The sequence below is a fragment of the Seriola aureovittata genome, chromosome 5 (genome assembly GCF_021018895.1).
Source record: "Seriola aureovittata isolate HTS-2021-v1 ecotype China chromosome 5, ASM2101889v1, whole genome shotgun sequence".
Classification (NCBI taxonomy): domain Eukaryota; kingdom Metazoa; phylum Chordata; class Actinopteri; order Carangiformes; family Carangidae; genus Seriola; species Seriola aureovittata.
Genome location: NC_079368.1, coordinates 10,787,514 through 10,811,980, shown reverse-complemented (window position 1 = coordinate 10,811,980; position 24,467 = coordinate 10,787,514). Strand labels below are relative to the sequence as shown.

General features: G+C 42.3%; 2 protein-coding genes across 5 annotated transcripts; both read left to right on the top strand.

Annotated features, from left to right (window-relative positions):
* Positions 1 to 29: 29 nt before the first annotated feature.
* si:dkey-32e23.4 (dynamin-1-like protein) lies at positions 30 to 7,497 on the top strand. 3 transcript variants are annotated; one of them, XM_056377329.1, is made up of 18 exons: positions 30 to 184; positions 774 to 900; positions 1,064 to 1,205; positions 1,508 to 1,546; positions 1,773 to 1,819; positions 1,920 to 1,991; positions 2,085 to 2,171; positions 2,348 to 2,510; positions 3,062 to 3,182; positions 3,362 to 3,700; positions 4,118 to 4,238; positions 4,427 to 4,582; positions 4,691 to 4,780; positions 4,876 to 4,974; positions 5,167 to 5,283; positions 5,372 to 5,481; positions 5,609 to 5,768; positions 5,902 to 7,497. In XM_056377329.1, the coding sequence occupies exons 2-18, from the start codon at positions 799 to 801 to the stop codon at positions 5,956 to 5,958; spliced, it is 2,022 nt and encodes a 673-aa protein (XP_056233304.1). In that variant the 5' UTR covers positions 30 to 184; positions 774 to 798; the 3' UTR covers positions 5,959 to 7,497. The 3 variants fall into 3 exon arrangements, with proteins under 3 accessions (XP_056233304.1, XP_056233306.1, XP_056233305.1); XM_056377330.1 differs by lacking the exon at positions 30 to 184 and adding an exon at positions 240 to 359; XM_056377331.1 differs by lacking the exon at positions 1,508 to 1,546.
* Positions 7,498 to 8,422: 925 nt separating this feature from the next.
* On the top strand, positions 8,423 to 21,882 carry disp3 (dispatched RND transporter family member 3). 2 transcript variants are annotated; one of them, XM_056377501.1, is made up of 22 exons: positions 8,423 to 8,581; positions 8,819 to 8,920; positions 13,054 to 14,058; positions 14,170 to 14,389; positions 14,517 to 14,653; positions 14,780 to 14,914; positions 15,498 to 15,658; positions 15,834 to 15,973; positions 16,093 to 16,184; positions 16,307 to 16,471; positions 16,814 to 16,975; positions 17,066 to 17,212; positions 17,302 to 17,438; positions 17,556 to 17,728; positions 17,822 to 17,952; positions 18,263 to 18,447; positions 18,566 to 18,692; positions 19,194 to 19,339; positions 19,440 to 19,599; positions 19,703 to 19,816; positions 19,942 to 20,114; positions 20,288 to 21,882. In XM_056377501.1, the coding sequence occupies exons 3-22, from the start codon at positions 13,062 to 13,064 to the stop codon at positions 20,642 to 20,644; spliced, it is 4,059 nt and encodes a 1,352-aa protein (XP_056233476.1). In that variant the 5' UTR covers positions 8,423 to 8,581; positions 8,819 to 8,920; positions 13,054 to 13,061; the 3' UTR covers positions 20,645 to 21,882. The 2 variants fall into 2 exon arrangements, with proteins under 2 accessions (XP_056233476.1, XP_056233475.1); XM_056377500.1 differs by lacking the exon at positions 8,423 to 8,581 and having other exon boundaries at positions 8,597 to 8,920.
* The last annotated feature ends 2,585 nt before the right edge of the window (positions 21,883 to 24,467 follow it).

Sequence of the window (24,467 nt, the reverse complement as noted above, 5' to 3'; positions counted from 1 at the left end):
GACCAATCAAATTGATGGAGAGTAATGTGGGTACCGCCTATGTGGTAAATTCACGGTTATCTCTTGCTGCTAGTTTTGGATTTCACTTCGGTAAAATGCGATGTTTTTGACGCTCGCCTGGTTTTCTACAAAGTATGAAAGACAGACACTTTGTATGAGGAGGGATATTTTGTGCTGAACATCGGTAAGGTCAGAGAGGAGATTCGGTTGCACTAGCTGCTAAGCTAGCGCTACCATAAAGCTAGCACGTCTCTCACTTCCTGCCTTTACCGTTTAGCTTCATCCAGCTAACATTATCTGATAATACTAAGCCTTTCGGCCTGTGCTGCTACATCATTTGTTGCCATGTAACTTTGACGGTAGGTCAGTGCCGTGACTTGTAACTGAGAGCCAATCTTCTAGTTGAAATCCATAATTTAGCGTACGAGGATTAGTCATAGTGGTGGTTTAACTGATGCTTAGGCGTTACACCCCTCTCATCAGGACCACTCTCCCTTCGGCGAAGCAATACTGTCTTCTTAGGGGAATAACTTTAACTTATTTATTTTTCATATTTGTCAATTGGAGACGCAATTATTCAACTCAGTGTTATGTTTACATTAGAGTAGATTGTAGCCAACTTCACTGTCACTGGGCTTTTGGGAATAACATTGTCTTTAGCCAGCCTTACTTCTTTAGAGTTATTCTAGTTTCATTGTGATTCGACATCATCTGATTTACTTTGCTCTACTTTCTCTTTGTCCATTCATGTTTGTAATGTTTTGTCAATTCAGTAAGTGTGCCCAGTTTATTGGAAGGATGGAAACTCTGATCCCCACCATCAACCGGCTGCAGGAAGTCTTTCTCACAGTGGGCGCAGAGATTATACAGCTGCCTCAGATAGTCGTGGTTGGATCTCAGGTCAGACAAGAAAAAAACAAACAAACACACACAATGAAAAACTTCATTATAAACTTAGCCATTATGTGTAGCTCATGTGTCTGTAATGCATATAACACAGAAAGTGACTGTATCAGTGCCGCTGAAAACATTGCTGAATTGGTCTCATTATGTGCTACAACAGAGCAGTGGAAAGAGCTCTGTGTTGGAGAGCCTGGTTGGACGGGATTTCTTGCCTCGGGGATCGGGAATAGTCACAAGACGACCCCTGGTGTTGCAGCTCGTTAATGTTGCCCCTCTGCAGGAGAGACTGAAGATCGAGAATGGTACCCAAACATTGCTGTGTCTTGTTATATCTGTCAGAGTGAAGTTGCCTTAAATATCCTTTTAAATACACAGTCAAATTTTAGAAGTTCCAATCTGCAGAATATCAGCAGGTTAAAATAGGGCAGCAGGTTTGTTATTTCTGTCTAGGCATGGAGTCTGCTTGCAGTAGTTAATGTGTGATTAGCACTTAGGCATAGCACTTTCACTCACTGTTTGAACTGCTAGCTGCTCCTTGTAGAGCCTTGGTCTGTCTTTGCTAACATGCAGTCTTTCTTCCTCCTCTTCTTCACTACTTTTTCAGGAAATGGGGTAAAACAAAATGCCCAAAACAGCTACCCAGGTCTCTGTATATTTGGTCTGCATGGACTCATCTTTGTTTAACCTTGTCATTTCTTTTGTGAACTCTAAAACATTTCGTTTGTTCTGATCTTCATCTGTCCAGCATAATATAAGTTAATTTGCAATTTAATTTGTTTACATTTTTTCTCCCCAAACCCTAATTTTATTGGTATTCTACATTTTGGACGCAACACTGTGAAATTACTTACACTCACTCGTTTGTTCAGGTGTCAAAGCTGAAGAATGGGGTACATTCCTGCACTGCAAGAATCAGGTACATTTTTCTAAGATATTCAAATGATGTGTTTGCTGCCTTTGTCCTCTATTATACTCAGTGTTAAGTTGATGCATAATTTTCTCACCTTTTTTGACAGATCTTCACAGATTTTCAGGAAATCCGTCGGGAAATTGAAGCAGAGACTGAACGCAGTTCAGGCGACAACAAGGTGAGAAGAAAGCGTTGATGTAAAATTAGTGATGCCTCAAATTTAGCATTACACTGCATTCATGAATTTCTTTCCTCTTTTCACGCCCTCCAGGGAATCAGTCCAGAGCCCATGTATTTGAAGATTTTCTCCCCCAAAGTCCTTAATCTGACTCTGGTTGATTTACCTGGAATTACTAAGGTAAACTCAGCCACTTGACAAGGATGTTGATTTTGTTTAATGTTTGCAAACATAGCGACACTAGATCATGATTAATGCTGATTGCATTGCATATCTGTAATCATCACAGATTCACAGATGCCCTGCATCTGTGCTGTGCTGACTGTAACATTGGCTACTTATTGTTATCGTCTCAGGTTCCTGTTGGGGACCAGCCAGAGGACATTGAGGCTCAAGTGCAAGAGATGATCTTGTCCTTCATCTCCAATCCAAACTCCCTCATCCTCTCAGTGTCCCCTGCCAATTCTGACTTGGCCACCTCTGATGCACTGAAATTGGCACGTGAGGTTGATCCAGATGGTAGGACATTTTGTACATAGGCTCTTCTTCGCATTAGATTCCATTTTAATTTTCTCTCCTCTCGAATGGTGTTTATTAAATAACATGCTTCAAGTAGAAGTTTATTTTGAATTATTAAATGTGCAGGAAGAACACATTATACTCAAGTCATTTCAGGCTATTGGACTTGTCACTCTTACTGTAAACAGCATCCTGGCAGTTAACAGTTGCTTAGAAAATTAATGTTGCAACCACGATCCATTCTGAAGAATGGATTGATCAATAATGAGAATCTCTGCCTGTGGTAATTATCTGGGAGGTTGGCAGTGTGGCCTAGTTATGCCTGTTGTGCACATTGGATGAATAGTAGCATATCTGTATCTGGGCCCAAATTTTCCCCAGCTGGCCTGAAATCCTGTCCCATCCGAGTCTTGTTTCCCATTTCTCTTCTCTTATGTTCCACTGTAAGATTTCCCACTGGCTTTGTCAAAATAAAAAATATTAAACTAGGGGGGTTTGTCTGCTGTCCTTAAAAAATTAATGATCTCATGCTGTGTTTGTTTGTCTGCCAGGTCGTCGAACACTGCTGGTGGTCAGTAAGCTGGACCTGATGGATGCAGGGACAGATGCTCTCGAGGTCCTTTTGGGTCGAGTCATCCCAGTCAGGCTAGGGATTATTGGGGTGGTTAACAGGTTCGAAGCAATAGTAAATCTACTTTTTATGTTTGGTGGTCAAAGCCTGGTTTTCTTTGATTTTACCTACGTAATGTTTTTTGGCTTTTATCGCAAAGTAAGGTGCTATCTTTTTAGTTCCCTTGTTATCAACAACATCTAACTACACTCGCTCTCTCCCTAATTGGTGTTCCTCCTAGGAGTCAGCATGACATCAATACCCAGAAGAGCCTGGAGGACTCAATGAAGGATGAGCAGGCCTTCCTGCAGCGCCACTACCCCTCGCTCGCCTCCCGTGCCGGCTCACACTATCTGGCCAAAACTCTCAGCAGACTTCTCATGCACCACATCCGGGATTGCCTGCCAGATCTCAAAACCCGAGTGACCGTGTTGAGTGCCCAGTACCAGGCAAGGCTCAAAAGCTATGGGCAGCCAGTAGAGGACCACAGCGCCACCTTGCTGCAGATTGTCACCAAGTTCGCCAGTGATTACTGCAACACCATTGAAGGAACAGCCAGATACATCCAAACCTCAGAGCTGTAAGTCTGACCTCTCTACAGTAGCAGGAACTTTATTGAATAGTAGCTGCTTTTATGACGTCAGTAGCCTTTGTTTCACAGCGTGATGAGTTGTCTTTAATTTTCTCAGGCTGTCATCTAATTCAATACTTTTGCTGCACAACTCAGCATTTTACTTAAGACGGTTCACAATGTATGTCATGGGGGTAATGTCCTTGGGATAATGTAATCTAAAATTAAAGTGGTATCAGCATCTTCTTTTGGCACCTTCATCTCCACAACTTTTTTACCACAAGTCGATTAATTCATGTAAATATGTAGGGAGCAAATATTGACCTTTTTTGGTTGACTGCATTTAATTTTGGAACAATTAACATTGCTGACACACAGCACTGAGAAACAACGTTGATGTGACAGTTGAACCCATCTCTCCTGCAGCTGTGGGGGTGCTCGGATCTGTTACATATTCCATGAGACCTTTGGACGCACTTTGCAATCCATCGACCCCCTCGGGGGACTGACTGAGCTCGATATCCTCACTGCCATCCGCAATGCTACGGTAAATATCTCTTGACTTCTATTTATGTAATTTATGTAATCCAAATTCTGGTCAAGTTCTCTTGTTTATAGGAATAGCAGGTGAATAGTAGAGCTGGTGTGTGTGTGTGTGTGTGTGTGTGTGTGTGTGTGTGTGTGTGTGTGTGTGTGTGTGTGTGTGTGTGTGTGAGTGTGTGATTTGCCCTGCAGGGTCCACGGCCAGCACTTTTTGTGCCCGAGGTGTCCTTTGAGTTGCTGGTGAAGCGGCAAATTAAGCGGCTGGAGGAGCCCAGCCTTCGCTGTGTAGAGCTCGTTCATGAAGAGCTGCAGAGGATCATCCAGCACTGCTCCTCCTTCAGCACACAGGTTAGCCAAGAGGCGGTGATGCACTTTACACATCACTGAATTCCTAAAATAGTGCTGCAATAATTATGATAGCACCATGTTAAGAATGTATGTCTTCTTCTTTGCAAGGAGCTTCTGCGATTTCCCAAACTGCATGACTCCATTGTGGAAGTAGTGACTGGATTACTGAGGAAGCGCTTACCAATTACTAATGAAATGGTAATCCACTGCTTGCCGAAGATGATCTTTCAGGCTAATTATAATAACCAACAGCCAAGACATATTAACTCTTTTTTCCCACTTTTTTTCTTTAGGTACACAGTTTAATAGCAATAGAGCTCGCCTACATCAACACAAAGCATCCAGACTTCACAGACGCTGCGCAGGTCTCAGCATCTGTCAACAGTCAGCAGGTAGTTATTTGTCCCTTACAGCAGGTACTCACATTTATCATTTATTGTTCTAGAGTAAACAGCTGAAGTAGTGTTCTGTAAAACCTTAACCATTATGTTTCACATACAATCCATCTCATAGCTTGTAGTGGAATTCCAGGCTCAGCCAAAATTGCTTTGACCCTCTGACTTCTACGGATTTCTTGCTGTCAGGCAGAGGCCCTTGATGGAGGGAAGCGCTGGAAGAACGAGAAGGTTGCGGAAGAAAAAGTCCCGCCTGCAGGCTTTGGCAGCCCCAGCAAAGGCCAGGCCATTAACCTCCTCGACACAGTGAGTGGTGGGATTAGCAGTAGGACAAAACACTTAGTAGTGAATTCATTGCACACTGTCAACATTTTACTTTGGGTCTCTCTGCCAGGCAGTGCCCGCATCCCGCAAGCTGAGTGCGAGAGAGCAGAGGGACTGTGAGGTCATCCAGCGCCTCATCAAGTGCTACTTCCTCATTGTCCGCAAAAGCATCCAAGACAGGTTCGACTGGAACATATCCAGAGCTCCTGGGGGCACTTTCTCTCCCCATTTCCCCTACTATTTCTAGTCTTGAGCTCAGTTGTTGTTATTGATGCTGATTTTCTAACTCGGGGCTGTCTGTCCACAGCGTGCCCAAGACTGTGATGCACTTCCTGGTGAACTTTGTGAAAGAGCATCTGCAGAGTGAGCTGGTTGGTCAGCTTTATAAACAGCCACTGCTGCAGGAGCTGCTCATTGAGTCACAGGACACGGCACAGCAGCGGACCGAGGTTGCTCAAATGCTTGAGGTAAAATTGGCTGATGCTTTTGTTCTCTGAGTAGGTTCTGAGCATCAAGAAAAGCAAGTGCTTTCTCTTTTTTCTTTTATCTTTAATTTAAGGCCAAGGATATAACTACTATCTCCTCTTGTTCCTTTCTCAGGCTCTCAAAAAAGCCAGTAACATCATCTCTGAGATCCGGGAGACTCATCTGTGGTAGCCAGAGGACACGAACAAATTCCCTTGTCATAGAACAGCTTTGAGAGAATGAGAGTGTATGTGAGTTTACAGCACAGAAAGTCTGTTTGTGTGTGTGTGTGTGTGTGTGTGTGTGTGTGTGTGTGTGTGTGTGTGTGTGTGTGTGTGTGTGTGTGTGTGTAAATGTGTGGCAGTACCACTCTTTTCTCATGGACCAATGACTATAGCACATATAGATTTAAAACAGTACACTGGGGCTGTTGCTTTTCACTGTGAACGTTGTGTAGTGATGGAAATTCATTCAACACTCAGGCTGAAAGTGTTATTGCAAAGGTGAACTATGAAAGTCACAGCCGCGAACAAAATGTTTATGCATCATTTTGTGTCGAAATGTTTGTTGGGTCGTACGATTGTTGCTGTAAATGTAAAATGTAAATTATATATGGAATATTTAAGTTGTTCTCTGGGGTGTTTTTTGGATCTATATGTCTTCACACTGTACAATTTCACACTTTCCAAAACCTGGGCTTCTTCCGAGCCCCTTCAACAGGTGCTAAAAACTATGTTAGATCAGGCGTTCCAACTTTAATCCCCTTTATTGGATCCCTCGCCAGAGATTGAAATTAAGTGGAAATCCAACTCAGCCAATGCTGATTGCAGTGCAACACTGCACCATGGTTATTTGCAGAAATTACAGGATGAATGCAGGTTGTTTTTCCAGCTCTGCAGTGAAAATCAATATTAGGTTTATTTTTCAGCGTTACATTTACATATCAGCCCATTTATAATGTTTGCTGTTCATGTGAGGATTTTAGGAGCCTCCCACATAGAGGCAGACAGCTATAGTATGTAGTGTATATATACCATGGTATTAGTGAATTCTTGAAATGTTTTTTTTTAAATGTCAGGAGATTATGTAAAAAGGGTAGATGGTATGATTTAAATGTTTCCATAAGCTTGTTCCACATTACTGACCCGCTCCGTACATACAGACTAACTGCCCGCAGGAAAGAGAGACTCAACACGCTTATACCCGCAGCATGAATTTATTTGCAAACTGTGAACTTACATCTCAAGTTAGGCAGAACCATTTCATTGTGTAATATTGCTTGGTATGTGTAAAATTATTCATCTTTTTATCTTTTTCCATCTGCTGATTCTAACTTAGGTTGATGTTCAGGTAGATTCTTCCCCAAATATATTAATCATTTTCATTAGCCAAAACAAATAGTTCTAAAAATGAGGTTTTTCAGGAAGACCTGCTTTAACAGCGCCATCAAACAGTAACCTTGACTTCTTCTGTGTGATCATGGAGCGAATCCAACATCCAGTCAGCCTGTCTTTCTGAAAACCCTTTGCAAGTTTGCATGTGTGTGTTCAGTATGCATGTGTGGCTGTATGAATGAATGGTTTGTGTATATCATGGACTATTTAAATGTATATTGTTATCATGTGTCAACTGCCTCTGAGTTCTTGCCTGCCAATATTTGTGATACATGTTTACTGAATGAAGTCTGTTCTGATTGGAGGGACTTATTAAACCTTAACAAAGGATACTGAACAGACTTAGTTTGGGTGTTATTGACAACATGCAGTTCTCACAATTCATCATTTATCATAAAATCTGTTTGTTTGTTTCCCACAGCGCTGCAACAATAGATGTGATTATACTCACTCTGCTTCACCTTATTGATCTCAAGTGACTAAAAAAGTCTGTTGGTTCAGATAGGTCTATCACAGCAGCACCAATAGGATAAAGACAAAGTGTCCTGATGGGTGCCAACACCACACACATGCTTGCAGTGACACAAGCTCCAGTCTCCAAACCTCTTGTTTCCTAGATGTTTGACTCTTCACTCTCCAGCAACATAGAGTGAAATTTCGCTTCAGAGCCATCCTCTCCCATTTAGATGATGGATTATTACCTTTTGATGTCGAGGCAATCCAAGTTAAACCTGAACAGAGGCTGAGAAGTGAGGTGATGGATGAGTTGAATGTGCTAGTACAGATAGAGTGCTGGTCATAAATGTTAGATGAGAGTGAGTGAAGGCACTACAGTCCAGGAGAAAGGACTATTGACACAAGGCAAATATGACAAATCAAATCACCCCACTATTAGTGGTGCTGTACACACATACGAGTCAAACTGCATCCACAGCAGAAAGCAGATGGAATACGAGCACCGTGCTCCAAAATGAAAATGAAGATAACAAACTCTTACTTCAAGTGATTATTTTAAATTGCCTGCACTTGGTCTCATACTGTAGCCAGTTATTGTGATCACCCTCTTATAACACACCCCACCTCCCCACCAACTGAGACTAGACTAGACCATACCAACTCTGACAGGATGGGAGGGGGCTCGTCAGCAGCATCGTGACAAACTGCATAATTTTGGTTTCATAAAAGCAGCTGAATTAAAGTGGAACCAACTCAAGACACCCTTTGATTCATTTATAAAATCCCCTTATGCTTTTTGCTTTTCCACCAGTGGAGCGCGCGCGGTTTCGGGCTGTACTCCCCTCCTCATCTCTCTTCCACCAGTGTACCAGTCAGCAGAGCAGGCTGAACAAAGCCATGGGAGAGAGAGAGAGGAGCTTCTGGGAAGAAATGTCTCTCACTGACTCTGTCGCCTGGACAACCGGGTAAGAGAGGAGGGGAGGGAGCACGAGAGAGAAAGGACCAGGCAGCATAAAAGGAGAGGAAAACAACACATTATTAACTGCTGAGATTAGAGGATTCCTGTAGAGAGTGTGTGTGGGGGGGAGGTTGATTTTTTTGTGTGTCATTCTCTTGTGAGGAGTCCCTTGGTGTCTCTTTCTCCTGATGAGTTATTAAGTATGACAATAAAGCAGTAAATGATTTTTTTTTCCCCACACCAGAGCACGGAGGAGATGAAATTGCAGAGCACAAGTTCAGCACATTACAAGTGGACCCAGTAGGCCTGAAATCTCCACCTGTAATTCTTGTCTAATCAGCCTCAGGTAAGTCTCCCCTCAATGTTGCAGGCTTTTTCTTTGATATTTTGTCTTTGCCTAATTATATGTATTGATACAAATATTAATTATTGAAGGCTGTACAGTGTGCAATTGTTTAGAAAATGAGAAAGAAAGTCAAGAAATTGCTTTTTGAATCAATAAAGGCTCGTCTTATGTGCTTGCAGGGAGCTTGGGGAGCAAGCATTGTTCATCAGAGTAACTCTGAAGCAGATAAGTTTTGGAAAACAGGCTTCATTATCTGTTTGAATGTGTTGTTTTCACATTTTGTATTACACTGCCAGACAGCAACTACCTTCAGCATAGTGTGAGGCTTATTTATTCCATTTTTATTCAGCAGAGTGAGAGAAATTGCATGGAATATCCCCAGGATGCTTCACACAGCGTTCACTGAGAGAGAGAGAGCTTTGCGCGTCCTTCGGTGAGAGCAGAAATTCATCGACAATAAGAAAATTAACACTGTTGTTGGGCGCAAATGGATCTTGAGAGTTTGACTTGAACTGTGGACTCCAGCTTCTCAGTGCGTAAAGAATAGAAGGCACGTCCGCTATAAACACACTGCTGAGCGCTCATGCATAAGGAATATATTCATAGAGCAGTAGTGGTGAAATCAATGCCCCTTTAAATGAGCTGGTATGCTGGCTGAGTTTACAGCAGGCTGAATATGTGTGGGGCAGGAGGCAGCATGTGATATCCATATTGGATGAGATGGAGACTAGATAAACTGAGGAGGGTAGTGGTGGTGGTGTTGGGGGGGGGGTTATTTTTAGCTGCTGTCAGTAATGAAGGTTATAAATCTCTCACCTTTGTGAACAAGACAGAGATGTGGAAGAAAAGCAGCAAGATTGAAGGGAGAAAAAGGGCAAGAGATTGAGGGATGGAGAGTGAAAGGAGGATTGAGATAGATGATGATAGGTGAGGGGTTCAGGCTCACAGCATGCTGGGATTGCTCGGAGCTCCCACTTCACCTACCTGACACAATCCAGAAATGTAGTGGAGGGTAAAAACGCTGACACTTGTCTTACCCGCGTTTTTATTGGAGAGAAAAAATATACAGGAAAATCCTGTCTGGCTGAGTTTACAGTTCACCCTCCTTTTTGCTCACAACACGCTGAACACGGCACGTGAGACAGGCCAGACACAGCTATGTGCTGCACAACACAGTCCAACAAACAACAAGCCCGCAGGTGTGGCATGACCACCTGGGCTGCACTTGTTTGAAAAAGAAAAAAATGGGGAAAAAAGCTACAAATTCCAAGTCCAAGGTTATCCAATACACAGACAAACAGCATCCATAATACAAGACCAGGTTCATTTTTTTCAACCGATTAATACAAGATTTCATACCTCAAAACCTGCAAAATAGGTTTTGCTTTGATCGTTCATTTCAGGCCTCTCTGCATTTTTCTGTTTCAACTTTGAGCCTAAAAAACTACGTTACAAACAAAGGCACACGTCCTCACTATTAGGAACGGCGTATCTTTAATATAGACTGAGCCATATGGGAGACAGCTTTTATTCCAATTTATACAGAAAGCACAATGCCAAATTAGACTCTATTTTTAATCCACACCTGCGCAGGCTTTAAACCGACTGTGTTCTCCTAATCTTTGCAGAAAAATAGCAGTGTTGAACAATTCTGGCAGCTTGTAAACACATTAGTTATACCAGGCTCTGCACCGCTCGCAGTGCTTTGCAGATGTAGACCGCTCATAATTACTGTACATGAGGTGCAATGTTCTTGGATGCGAAGAAGTGCTCGACTCATCAAGACGAGAGAAAAGGATGTGTCCCTGAGGCCGTGCATCACTGTAGTTATCTTTCCTCCACTGTACCTGTGTGCTGACTGTTGCAAAGTACACAGTAGGTGACTAGAGCTTTAGCATGAAGCACAGAGCTCTGCCTCAATGTCTTATAGGCACTATGTCTGTCAGCGTCTTCAGTGTCTAATGAGTTCTGCGCTTCTGCAGCGCTAATCAGCCTGTTTTGATGTTGAAATAGACACAGAAATGAAGCTGTGGAGATGTGCTGATAGTCCTCTCATTTAGATTTTCTTCCATGAATATTAAACAGCACAATTTCTTTTCGCAGATGTTTGAGGTGCTGGTCGTTTGTTTGAAGGGTGACGGCTCTGGTGTGTGTGACTTCAGTCATTCCCCAGGCTTTTTCTTGAATTCCTCCTTTCCACTTCTTTCCTCTCGTCATATTTCCATGGCTGTCTGTGTGCCTCCTCTCATCTTCTGTTGATGAGAGTGCCACCATCAAAACAAGCTGGAGAGGCTGAGATGAAATGTAACAGGATTACAATAATCTAATTACCAAAATTAGCAGCTGAGTTTCCATTTCCCTTAAATGCCTGATTATATCTCACACATTTCTTAAAGATTGGTCACATAATTGGTCATACTGCTTCAATAGAAATACGTTTCAAGTGGAAAGGCGACTTGCATTACAGCATTATGGAAAACAACCTAATAATGCTTATTTTAAATAACAGCCCATGATAGGTAAAGATAACCTGCAATACTCTTCAAATGATGCCAGCAAATTGGAACAAATTATTTTCCTTGTTTTTTTGGAAAGAGACAGCACTGTAATTCAAAAGCAGCCTGAAAATAATTAGATGATTTTGATGAAACTGCATATTTTGTTCTCTGTTTTCACACTTTAAAGGTAAAGTACCCAACACCATTGATGAATTTGTCCTCTGAAAGAGCAGAAAGTTCACATTCACACTGCGTGGGTAGATGCTGGTCAGCTGATCTCCCATTAAAAGGTGCACTGGTGTCCTTGTCTGTGCAGCGAGATGACATGGTAATTAATAAACCCAAGTGTTGTGCAGATTAAAAATTAGCCTCCCTTTCACAGAATATTAGACACAGTGTGGAGCTCTTGGTTTCCAACTCGTCTTCGTCTCTTTCATAAAAGGAAAAAAAATCCACCATAAAACTGGATTAGCGTATATAAGTCCTGTGGACATTGAGAACATTAAAAACTGTCTCTCAGCAAGTTAGAGACTGTAGAGTTTAGACTGTTAATGATGTGGCCATGAAACACATCCATGAGCTGCTCCATTATCAGTGAAATGGAGAATGACTTTGTGGACGCAGTGACCGCACCTGAGGTGATTTTCTGCAGCAGAGATGAGCGCGTTTTCTGCTTTAACACATTCCATGAAATAAAGTTTATTCAGGTGCAAGAGCACAAACAAAAATCCCATAAATCAACAAACCTCCAGTTCATTCTTAGCTTGAGGGTTTGTCTCTCAAAAGTCTTTCTTCTCTGCTTTCTAACTCTAGGAGCCTTAATCATTTTACAAATATTGATTAAACGGTGTAATTTATGAATTCTTTTTTATGATGAATTTTCACTTCGGCTACAGAGCTGAGTGCAGCTATCTTTTGTCTTACCTGGCTGACCTTGTTCCAAAGAGAACAGATAAATTGCTGCTGTTAGCAGGCTCACTGCCACTTGAATACAAACTGTCTGCACTATAGTGTGTGTAGAGGAGCGGAGAAAAGTGGCACCTATTGACACTATTAGTCAAAGGCTGCCCATCACAGGAGATAAACCCTCTCTTATTCCACGACTCTGTCTAATATCTCACTCGCTCTTCTTGTCAGTAATTAGAGAAGTGAGATGATTTACCTTGCTGCTGTGAAGACACAGCTTCGTCGATTGCTGATATGTAGAAAGCCACCAGGAGCCTCTGTCCGAGTAATAATGGCTTGCACTTGCTGATAGAGAGAAGAATTTGAATCTCAGCTTTTAGCCTGTCTCACCCCCCAAGCTCTTGTGATCAGCATCTTAAAGCAGGACCCAGCAAACCATTTTCTCTTATAAGCCCTTGAGAAAAAAAGGTTTCCCCCCTCCAATTTTCTCCATATGAGCTGCCAATGGAAGCCCTTCGTCGACAGCTGCTTGAGGACAGACTTAATTCTCATGTCCTTGCTCACTGAGCAAAACTTTAGGAGTTGCCTTGTCCTTCATTTTGCTTGATCCTTATGTCAGCTGCTGGTAGTTCAAACATCCATTGTGAGCTCCTGTTCACCTGCCTGAGGAGAGAAAGTGGTGATACTTTAAGTGAGTGATGATCGAGTGTTGTTATGTGTCCCTGACAGGTCCCAGCATGGATGTGGAGGATGAGCCGCTGCTGTTTCAGACCAGCTGGGGAGGGGAGGAGGAGGAGGAGGAGGAGGGGGAGCAGGAGGAAGAGGATGGGGTAGTATACGCAGCAGGGCAGAGCTGTTTATTTGGGGATGCTGGGATGTGTGGGGTGTGGAGGGTGGTGGGGTGGGTTTACACACAGCCCTGGGCTAGTGGAGTAGTCTTAGGGGTAGTTGTACTGCTGCCGTGTGCCCTGTTTGCCTACATGCTTCTCTACTGCCCTCCTCTGGACATAGACCTCTCCTACAGTGCCTTCGAGGTTCACAGTCACTTCTCTGCGGAGCGCTTTGATGCCCTCACCATTGCTGTGAAGACTCAGCTGGGGTCCTGGGACAGACGTAGGCGAGACTTAGATGACAGCGATTCGGAGGCCCTGCGGGAGTTTCTGCTGGAGAAGCTGGGCACACAGGGAGTGTTCAACAGGACAGATAATGAGGGCATCAGGTCCTCCACTTCTCAAAATGACCCTTTCCAGGCAGGAGATGATCAGAAGAGAGAAGCTGCAGTGCACAGAGATAAAAGGACAGTGCCTGATTTGGGTCAGGAGGAAATGGGGAAGCACAATAGCTCAAATTACAGAGCGATAGAAGAAGAGGAGAGATATTGGGGTGGAAATTCCACTTTGTCGCTCATTAGGAAGCGCAGGTTTGCTCCTAATTATTACTTACAGAGCCAGGCTCTGTGGAGGATTGAGCTGGTGTTTGTAGCTCAAGGGGATGGCGATCGCAACATCTTTACCCCAGGACGTCTGCAGACGATTCACCACGTGGAGCGCCTGCTCATGCAGCACCCACAGTTTCATCAATTCTGCTGGAAGCCTATGGAGGTGCTGAGGGATCTGCCACTGGGACCATCCTACTGCTCCCCACCCAGCTCACTCCTGTCTTACCTCTACCCCAGTGAGAGAGGAGAGAAGATATACTATGATGGCATGGGCCCGGACCTGGCGGATATTCAAGGTGAGTCCACAGTGAGAAAGTTGGGGGAAAATTATGATATTCAAGGATTAAGAACTACCTTCAAGAGTCCACCTAACTGTGCTGATTTGCCTTGTATGTATTGTTTTATAGGTTCTCTGAGTCTGGCCATCACCCACCCACAGTTCTACTGGTACGTGGATGAGAGTCTGTCCCCTGAGCATCTCTCCTCCTCTCTCTTACGCAGTGAGATCCACTTCGGAGCTCCTCTGCCATCCTACTACTCCCTGCAGGACCGAGCAGACGAGCAGAGAACACGCTTCAAAAACTTTGTGGTTCAGTATGCAGACATCTTGGCAAAGCAGTCCACCAGGTCAGGAAAAAATTACTGCAATATTGACCATTTATTATGGTCATCATCATCATTCCTTTTATAGTCACATTCTTTACATATACTAGACTTTGCTGATGTGATTCTGTATCTGCTTTCCTTGTCCCAGCCAGGTGAAGGTGCTGTATGGGGGGACAGAACTGTTTGATGATGAGGTGAGACACACCTTTCACAATGACATGATGCTGGCTGTCATCAGTGGAGCCTGCATTACAATACTCGTCTATGTCCTTACCTCCTTTTCTGGTACAGTATTACTATGTTTTGTATTCCATTTGTATTAATGTGTGCCTATCTCATTTTTCCTCTCTGTCATAGCATACTGTATGTGCTTGCTGATGAGGTCCTTGTTGTTTCCTTGTCTCTCTGTAGTCTTTCTGACCTTCTTTGGGCTGGCCAGTATTGGACTGAGCTGCCTGATGGCTCTTTTCTTATACCATGTTGTCTTTGGCGTGAGGTACCTGGGCATTCTCAATGGAGTGGCAGCCTTTGTTATAATCGGCATTGGTAAGGGAAAAGAAATACACCAGATTTATTCTAGTTAAAGGCATAGTTGAACATTTTGTGGAAATTCACTTTGTTTCAATGTGTTTTTCTTGCAGAGATTTAGTTAAGAAGGTTGATACCACTCTCACGTCTGTACGTGAAATATGAAGCCAAAGCCAGCAGTCGGTTAGCTCATAGGGGGAAACGGGAAACAGCTAGTATGGCTCTGTGCAACAGCAACAAAATCCATCTACCAATATCTCTAAAGCTCCCAGATTAACAGGTTGTATCTTGTTTGATTAATCTGCAGGAAAACAAAAATGTAAAAACAACATATTGTGGTTTTATAATAAGGCTTGTGTTGGACTAATTTTTGGCAGGAACACTAGCTTCCTTAAGTTATGCCATCAATATGAGGCAACCAGCGGAAACTCCAGGAAGGCCAAGAAATAATCCAGCACATAAAGCTAAGCTAATATATGTAAAGCTACCAGCTGCTGTCTGTAGCTTCATTTCACCATACAGACATGAGAAAAACCTTTTTACAGTGCATTTATCATACTATGTAATAAGACGACGCTTTTGTTTTCTCGTCATCTCTCAGGGGTGGATGATGTATTTGTGTTCATCAGCACCTTCAGACAGGCGTCCCATCTGCGTCAGCCGCAGCAGCGAATGATCTACACAATTAAAACCGCTGGCCGTGCTACTTTCCTCACCTCCTTCACCACTGCAGCTGCCTATGCTGCTAACACTTTCTCTCAGGTAATCATAGAAGAAAAATTCAGCTGTTAATAGGATCTGTACAGGAAGTATAAATGACTCCCCTGCTATGGATGAATAGAAGTGCTTCTCTCAGCAGACAGCTATTTTTGTGCGATAAGCACAAATTGAATGTTTCAAGGTCCTTTACACTGTGCTTCGTTTAAATGACACTCAGATCCCAGCTGTGCATGACTTCGGCCTATTCATGGCCCTCATTGTCAGCTGCTGCTGGCTTTGGGTATCCGTCCTGATGCCAGCCGCCCTGTGTATCTGGACTCAGTGGGTGGAGCCCCACGAACATGCCTGGATGAATTGGTGAGACGTTACTCTCTTACTTTTGTGTGAGATGTTATTTGTGAATGCTGTGCGACACCTCTGGTGAGTTGTAATCCCTTCAGCTGTCTCTCTGCCTAAACTGCCTCCTCCCTCTGAAGCTGGAAGTTGTTTTCGGGCCTGTCAGCGAGCCACAGCCCTTTGTCAGATGAGGATGATGATGTGGCACTTCTGTCAGTGGAGATGGAGCCAGGTGAGATGATCATCTCCTGAGCATAGAGTGAATGACGGAGGGAGAATGGGAAAGGGAATGAGTCCAGGCTGTAAAACGCTTCTGTCCAGCACCAGTAAAGTCCCTCTGTTTATCTCGACCAGACTCATGTGACACAGACGGTGATGCAGCCATTTTGTCCCTGTCAGTGGAGACACCTCTGCCCCCTCCAGGACAGCAGCATGTGGGTGTGGTGAGCACAAATCTTCAGTGGGCCCTCAAGCATTTAGTGACAGAACCAGCTGTGGAGCAACGAAAGGCCGTTCTAGGTGAGATTTGATATAAACTGTGAGAACTCAATAGGATTCCGACAAAGGCTAAACTCAATTTATACCTTAAGAAGATCAATGTGGAATTCTGTAATTTGGTGTTCTTAGATATTGTCCGCTGAGCCTTCGATGTATGATTCAGAGTACAGATGATTGAGTAACCTCAATCTTAAATAAGAACTACTGAAGAAAGAGGGGGATTCAGGCTGTCAGAGGGAGAGTAGGCACCTTTCATGAAGTATTCATCTACCCTCTTCAGGAATGACTGTAATTGATCCTTGGTACCACTCCTTCACACCTTCCTCTCTGCCATTGTTTATCACTGTCTTCCTGTGTGCGCAGGTGTCTTCCTCCTGATTCTGCTGTTATCTGCTGGGTGCTGCTGCTTCCTAAGGCCGGCCACTCACGCCCCTTTACTGTTCCGCCCAGAAACAAACCTCCAGACTCTGCTGGCTCTGAGGAGCAACCTCAGTGGTCAAGGCATCTCCTGCCCCATGTGCTCAGGTGAGACTGTGGCAGTGATGAAAAACTACTCACCAGTTAACCTTAGAGATCCAAAACAAATATCTGAAATGTTTGACCTGTGTCCTGCAGGTGTGTTCATGGAGAAGCCCCACTCTTTGTATACCCACACTTCTTTATCATCATTTAAGTTTTCTACACATCAGCACACCCCAAGCTTAATAACCTCCACTGCTCCTCGGAACTCGGTAAAACCAAATTCAGGCACCAACCAAACAGGTAAAACATCCAGCACATACAAATCCTCCTCATCCATATTTAAAGCGTATTCCACGACTTTGAAATATTGCACTTGGTGTTGTTTTTAGGCTTTATGCTGACAGTGTACATATCAAAGCTGGACCTTGGAGCCTCTACAACCCTTTACCGTTTCTCCCTGAACATCAGCACTCCCTCCCCATGGAAACTATGCAGCACGCAGCATGAAGAGGTTTCATCATTTCAGGTTTGGGACCAGAAAAAAGTCATCTTGATGACTTTTTTTTTATAATTAGTTGTAGAGTTTTGTCTCTGATGTGTGCCACTAAAGTGGCTTATAACTAATCTTGTTTTATCTGAATAGGCTTATAATCAGCCCCACAACAATTACACCACCAGAATGACAGTGTGTGTTTCCCATGTGTACCACTCGTACCCCAGCTGGATGATCACATCCAGCTCATGTGAGCTCCATCATGGCTGGACGCCAGAATTTTCCTTTTATGTTACATCATCTCCACAGCAGCAGAACAGCAGGTGAAATCAAAAAGAAGAAAAATATGAGCACAATTTAGATGGCCTATCACCTTGTTTGTTATCTGTCACTTAAGCTCTGCTCTCCCCTCTTAGGAGGCTTTACTTTGCACAGCACCGCCTGACACCTCATCCCAGCCGAGTGTGTGTCAACCCGCCTGGCTGTGGCATCAGTTCTGGGCCTGATGGACCCACACAGGGAGCCTTTTATACTCCTCTTCCCAGTGGTGAGCAAGGCATTATCACAATGTCAGAAAGCATCATTAAGATAGAGACGGTTTGTTAGCCCATCAGGAAAACTATTTTTGCACTGCATGTGTCTGCTCAAATGTCTTTTTTTTTATGTCATTTATTCTCATGTTGAGTCTTAAAAATAGAGAAAATGGAATGACACTTTTTTTTCTCAAATATACCCTCTTAAAGTTGCAGTCTCTGAATCCACTGGAGGATTTTTCCACAGTACTCCAGTTGTACAGATATTTTTACACTGTATAAATAAATGCCCTAGAGAGATTTCTCTCTGTTCTATTTTAAAAGATCCCTCGTCTGCTGCCAAAACAAAACCATCCAAAACGTTTGGATTCAACCCATGCAGTGGCGGTGTGTGTGGCCACCCAGCGGTGCGTCCCCTGGTCGACACCGGGGCAATGGTTTTTGTTGTGTTTGGGATCCTGGGAGTGAACCGGACTGAACACAAGGACAACCATGTTATTGGCGATATGGTGAGGGTCACACCTGTGTCATTTGCGTATATCTTAACCATCAACAGAAATGATGAAGAGGCAGATTTTTCAAAATGTTTTCTCATGGTGTTGACATGTTGTTTCATTCATTCCAAAGGGCAGCATTATATTGGATCCAGACTTTGATATTTTCCAAGAGATGGGGCATCTCTGCAAAATCTGTAAAGCTGTTAGTGCAAACAAACAACTTGTGAAGCCAGGAGGAGCACAGTGTCTGCCTTCAGGTAACACCCACACACAAATCTGCATGAAATCCTATCACAAGTAATAATATGAACCATATAAAGTTGGAAACACGTAGTTGATTGATGGCCAAATAAAATAATCAACAACTACTTTGGCAATTGATTAACTGCTTGAGTCATTTTTACTAAACCCTCAAATGATTTAATATTCTTTTAAACAGTAAATTAATAGTTTTGGGTTTTCCACATTACATCTGATGGTGTCATTTTGGGGTTTGGGAAATTGTGTTTTTCACTATTTTCTGATATGTATATCAATACAAATAAAATCATGGCAGATTAATTCACAATGACAATAATCAATAGTTGCAAAGCCGAAACCCTGTTGTAATAACTGGGTAAAATGGCAGCGACACTCAGCAAATTAAATTCTTAACAAAAAGAAAGTAAATAAATGCATAAAAGTCTAATGAAAAAAAATCATACATAGAGGATAAAAGTGCTTTAAAGGTTGTGTTCTTTCTCCTGTTTCTCATTCAGGCAACAAGCTGTCTTCTATTCTGCCTCTGCTCCATCCTGAGTGTCACTCTCTCCCCGAACCCAACCTCCTCCCGGGGCAGTTATCCCATGGAGCGGTGGGAATGCACGGAGGCAAGGTCCGCTGGCTGTCCATGGCCTTTGAGTCTGTAAGTCTCTTCATCTTTCAGCTTTTCATCTTCACATATCAAAGAGCCACATATTTCAGAGCTGGAACGGTCTCTAATGCTCTACGTCTGCTCTCCCAAGACCACATACAAGGGGAAATCCTCCTTTCAGACCTATTCTGACTTCCTTCAGTGGGAGAACTTCATCCAGGAACAACTCGCCAGCCTCCCGCAGACTTCCGCTCTGCAACGAGGTTTCCAGACCTGTGAGCACTGGAAGCAGATCTTCATGGAAATCATAGGCAAGTGAAAGGTGACATTTCCTGTAAAAGAGAGTCTTTTTTTCCTGCAAACTGCAGAGGGATTAAAAATGTGATAAAGCAGTGCTCTCTGGTCTGTTTGTAGGTGTGGAGAGTGCCCTCTGGAGTCTGCTACTGTCTCTGGCCATCTGTGTGGCAGCTGTGTCTGTGTTTACTGCACATCCTCTGCTGCTGCTGCCAGTACTCATAACCATTCTAGGTAAGAGATGAAGCTGTATGTTCAGACGGGGAAGTGACTTGATTTGAAATAACATTTTTAAATTGAATATTTAGGCTAGCTTTGGGCTTTCATGTGTGTAACTATGAGTTTTTGGCCTTTGACAGGAGTGATCTGTCTGGTGGTGGCGGTCATGTATTGGCTGGGCTGGGAGATGGGAGCAGTGGAGGCGATTTCTCTGTCTATACTGGTGGGATCTTCAGTGGATTACTGTCTGCACCTGGTGGAGGGATACCTGCTGGCAGGGGAGACCATGCCCTCGACGCCTGATCATAGCTTGGTATGGGAGTGTAAATTTGTTTTACAGCTGTAAAGTATTTTATGTTTTCTGTTTACACACATGCTAAAACAAGTTAATGACTAACATTTTGGGTTTAATAACGCGAGGAGAGCTCTGGAGGCTGATGAATAAAGAGGAGCGGCTCGTCCCATTAATCTGCATTTCGTTTGCAGCAACCTCCGGCCGAGAGGCAGAGGCGGACCCTGGAGGCAGTGAACCATGTGGGCGTTGCCATAGTGTCCAGTGCCGTCACCACGGTGATCTCCACAGTCCCTCTCTTCTTCTGTGTCATTGTGCCTTTCGCCAAGTTTGGCCAGATAGTGGCCATTAACACCGCCGTCTCCATTTTGTTCACCCTGACCGTGACTGTGGCCATGTTGGCATGCATGGCCCCCGCCCACTTCAGTAGATCCCCCGGCGCCGTGCTGAAGGCCAGCCTAGCCGTGATGGCGGCTGCAGCCTTGGGAGCAGCTGTGTGCTGGGTGGGAGGGCAGCTGGGAGCGTTGGCCTGGCTGTCGATCGACACATAAACACAACAGTCCCTCAACTCACACTGATGTCAGGTAGAGGAGTTCCTCTGGATGCAAAATTATGAGAACTATAAGCCGTGTATTTTCCTTCATGTTTAGGAGGAATATCAGATCTGTGAATGATCTTGTACTTTACAGCACAAAGATGTCAGAATCAGCTCCAGCAGTTTGTCATCACAAATACTTTTTTTTCACATGTATTGATCAGTTGTATTGTATTAGAAAAAAAAACCTCACCGCTGGGTATCTCTTCTAAAATGTAGTGTAACTGACTATGTGACTCATAGTAGTGGGTTGACCTTTCTAGGTTGAATTGATGATTCAGTTTGAGGTTTTTTTTTTTTGATCTGGTATCGCCCTCAGCATAGAGGTGGAGAGGACTGAGTAACGGTTGGGAAACACTGGCTGAGTCATAGTTTTCATCAGTGTAACTTATTGAGTTGTGAAAAGCCACTGACTGTGCTGTGACCTGCTGTTGTGAGCACCAACAGGGCTCTGTGCTCTGACGTCTGTGAAGATTAGTGTTCACATGATTCATGGCCTTGTGAAACATCATATTTGTTTAATTTTGTTTCTGTTTTCTTAATTGCGTATTGAATGTGATTTCCTCAGCCACATTTGAAACACAAGTTATGATGTCCTGCTGTGGCTGGATTAAAAGTTGTCTAAGCCAAATTTATACTGTACACAGTTTTATTAAATGTAACGTGTGATGTAAATGTCTCAGTATGCTGCTCTCACACATTCTGAACTGAACTTTCGATGCTGCCAGCACACACTTGTTCTGAGGAGCTGTGTATGCCAATACTTACCACAAGCTATCATCCTCTTTTCTGACCCTCTCACATGTTTATATCTTAGATCTCAAACTGCTTCTAGGTCTTTTTGTCATCAGCGCCAATTGAAAGAGACCTCTTGTCAGCTCCTCAGGTGTACCCTCTGCATGCCCTCCACCACACTTGTAGGCACTCAGTGTAACCCATTCCACTCTTGCACAGTTTAAGAGCACCACTCAAACACCCATCAACTCTGGCTCCGCTCTACCCCACATTGAAGGTGAGGGCCATTTGTCAAATCACGTAACACAGTAATGGTTAGGGAGAGGGGACTGACTCAATTGCGGTAAGAGCAGTAAATTTCTGTTTTATGTGTGTGTGTGGTGTGTGTGTGTGTGTGTGTGTGTGTGTGTGTGTGTGTGTGTGTTACTTTGGAATGTCTAATAAAGCAGGTGCAGAAAGCTTTGGGTCTTTTCTTTTGTGAAAGCTCAGCACTGTTTCCTTCTGCACTGTTATGTAACGGAGCAGTGGAGCGGGATGAAGGCTTGTCACTGTTTGCTTACAATCACATAATTACTGGGAGAGCTGCAGTAGACAGTGTCACATGTCTGCGTGGCTGTCATTAATTATTCATATGGAACGGCTCAGATTTAACATTGAATAACACTGCATCAATGTTTCATGTTGGTTATTAAACAACAGTAGCTTTCCTGTTCATTATGAAGGAAACAGAGGTATGATGATGTGAGCAAATATTTTGAGTAAAAGCAGAAAAACCTTAGTCGACTTTATTTTGCAGGGTTCCCTGTTCATTATTTTACTGAAGCAGCAGCATGGAGGTAATTTGTTTCAATATTATTTATTTGAACAGATCGACAATCCGTGCGTAAATGTCATCTGTAAGTACAAAAAACGCTTTTCCACAAATACAAAAAATAAATTGTCAAATTCAAAAAAATGTCTTCCAATTACGAAACGGATTTGCAAATACAAAAATTCTACAAATAAATTAATTATCTGTGAATACATTCAATTAATTTACAATTAAATTTTAATTATTTGTGAATACCTTTCTAACATTTGCAACTTTCAAACAGACATTTGTGACTCAATTTTCTATTTGTGAAGTAAAAAGGCATTTGTGGATACTATGCTTGTGGATTTCAATTTAAACACACATAGTTTCGAGACTAACTTTCCCCCAGTCAAAATCTACTGGTCTCACTCGGCCACTTCGGAAAACACGTGATAATCTGCTGATAACGCATTTTCAACTTTTCGAGGTAAGAGCACGTAGTCTTCTAGGCCTGTAATAAGGCGTAAGACTCAATTAAGACTCAATTAACCTAATGTGCATGTCAGTGGACTGCGGGAGGAAGCCAGAGAACCCGGAAAGAACCCATGCAGACGTGAGGACAACATGCAAACTCCACACTGAAAGGCGCCAGGTTCGGGGTTCGAACCCGGATGGTTCTCACTGTGAGGCAACAGTCCAAACCAATGCCTTACTTTACTATGACGTTTTTATACTTTGAGATACTATGGCGTTTTTTTTATGGCTTACTATAGTATGACTTAATGACTTACTATACTAGGACTTTCTATGCCTTACTATACTAGTACTTTTTTATGGCTTACTATATTATGAATTTTTATTTCTTACTCCAATATGTCGTTTTTATGACTTACTATAATATGATGTTTTTATGGTTTACTATACTGTGACTTTATTATAACTTTATTATAACTGCCTTAGAATGCTACGAATTTTTATGCCTACTGTACTACTATATATAATTTTGTCTCATGCCTTGCCATACTATGACGTTTATATGACCTGTTATGCCTTAATATACTATGATAATTTTTTGACATTTTATGCCATACTATACTATGACGTTTTTTGGCATTTTTGTGCCATACAATATTTTGATGTTTTTTGTCATTATTATGTCTTACTATATTATTTTGTCTTATGCATTGCCATACTATGACCTTTTTATGACTTTTTATGCTTTAATATACCATTATTATTTTTTGACATTTTATGCCATACTATGACGTTTTTTGACATTTTTATGCAATAGTATACTTTGATGTTTTTTATCATTATTATGCCTTATTACATATTTTCGTCCCATGCCTTGCCATACTATGACGTTTATATGACCTTTTATGCCTTAATATACTATGACGTTTTTTGGCTTTTTTGTGCCATACTATATTTTGATATTTTTTGTCATTATTATGCCTTACTAAATTATTTTGTCTTATACCTTGCCATACTATGACTTTATATGATATTTTATGCCATACTATACTATGACGTTTTTTAGCATTTTTGTGCCTTATTATATTATTTCGTCCCATGCCTTGCCATACTATGATGTTTATATAACCTTTTATGCCTTAATATACTAATATAATTTTTTGACGTTTTATGCCATACTATACTATGACGTTTTTAGCATTTTTGTGCCATACAATATTTTGATGTTTTTTGTCACTATTATGCCTTATTAAATAATTTTGTCTCATGCCTTGCCATACTATGACGTTTATATGACCTTTTATGCCTTAATATACTATGATGATTTTTTGACATTTTATGCCATACTATACTATGACGTTTTTTGTCTTCTTTGTGCCATACTATATTTTGATATTTTTTGTCATTATTATGCCTTACTGAATTATTTTGTCTTGTACCTTGCCATACTATGACCTTTTTATAACCTTTTTTGCCTTAATATACTATGATGATTTTTTGACGTTTTATGCCATACTATACTATGACGTTTTTTGGCTTTTTTGTGCCATACTATATTTTGATGTTTTTTGTCATTATTATGACTTACTATATCATTTTGTCTTATGCATTGCCATACTATGACCTTTTTATGACTTTTTATGCTTTAATATACCATTATTATTTTTTGACATTTTATGCCATACTATACTATGACGTTTTTTGACATTTTTATGCAATAGTATACTTTGATGTTTTTTTATCATTATTATGCCTTATTTCATATTTTCGTCCCATG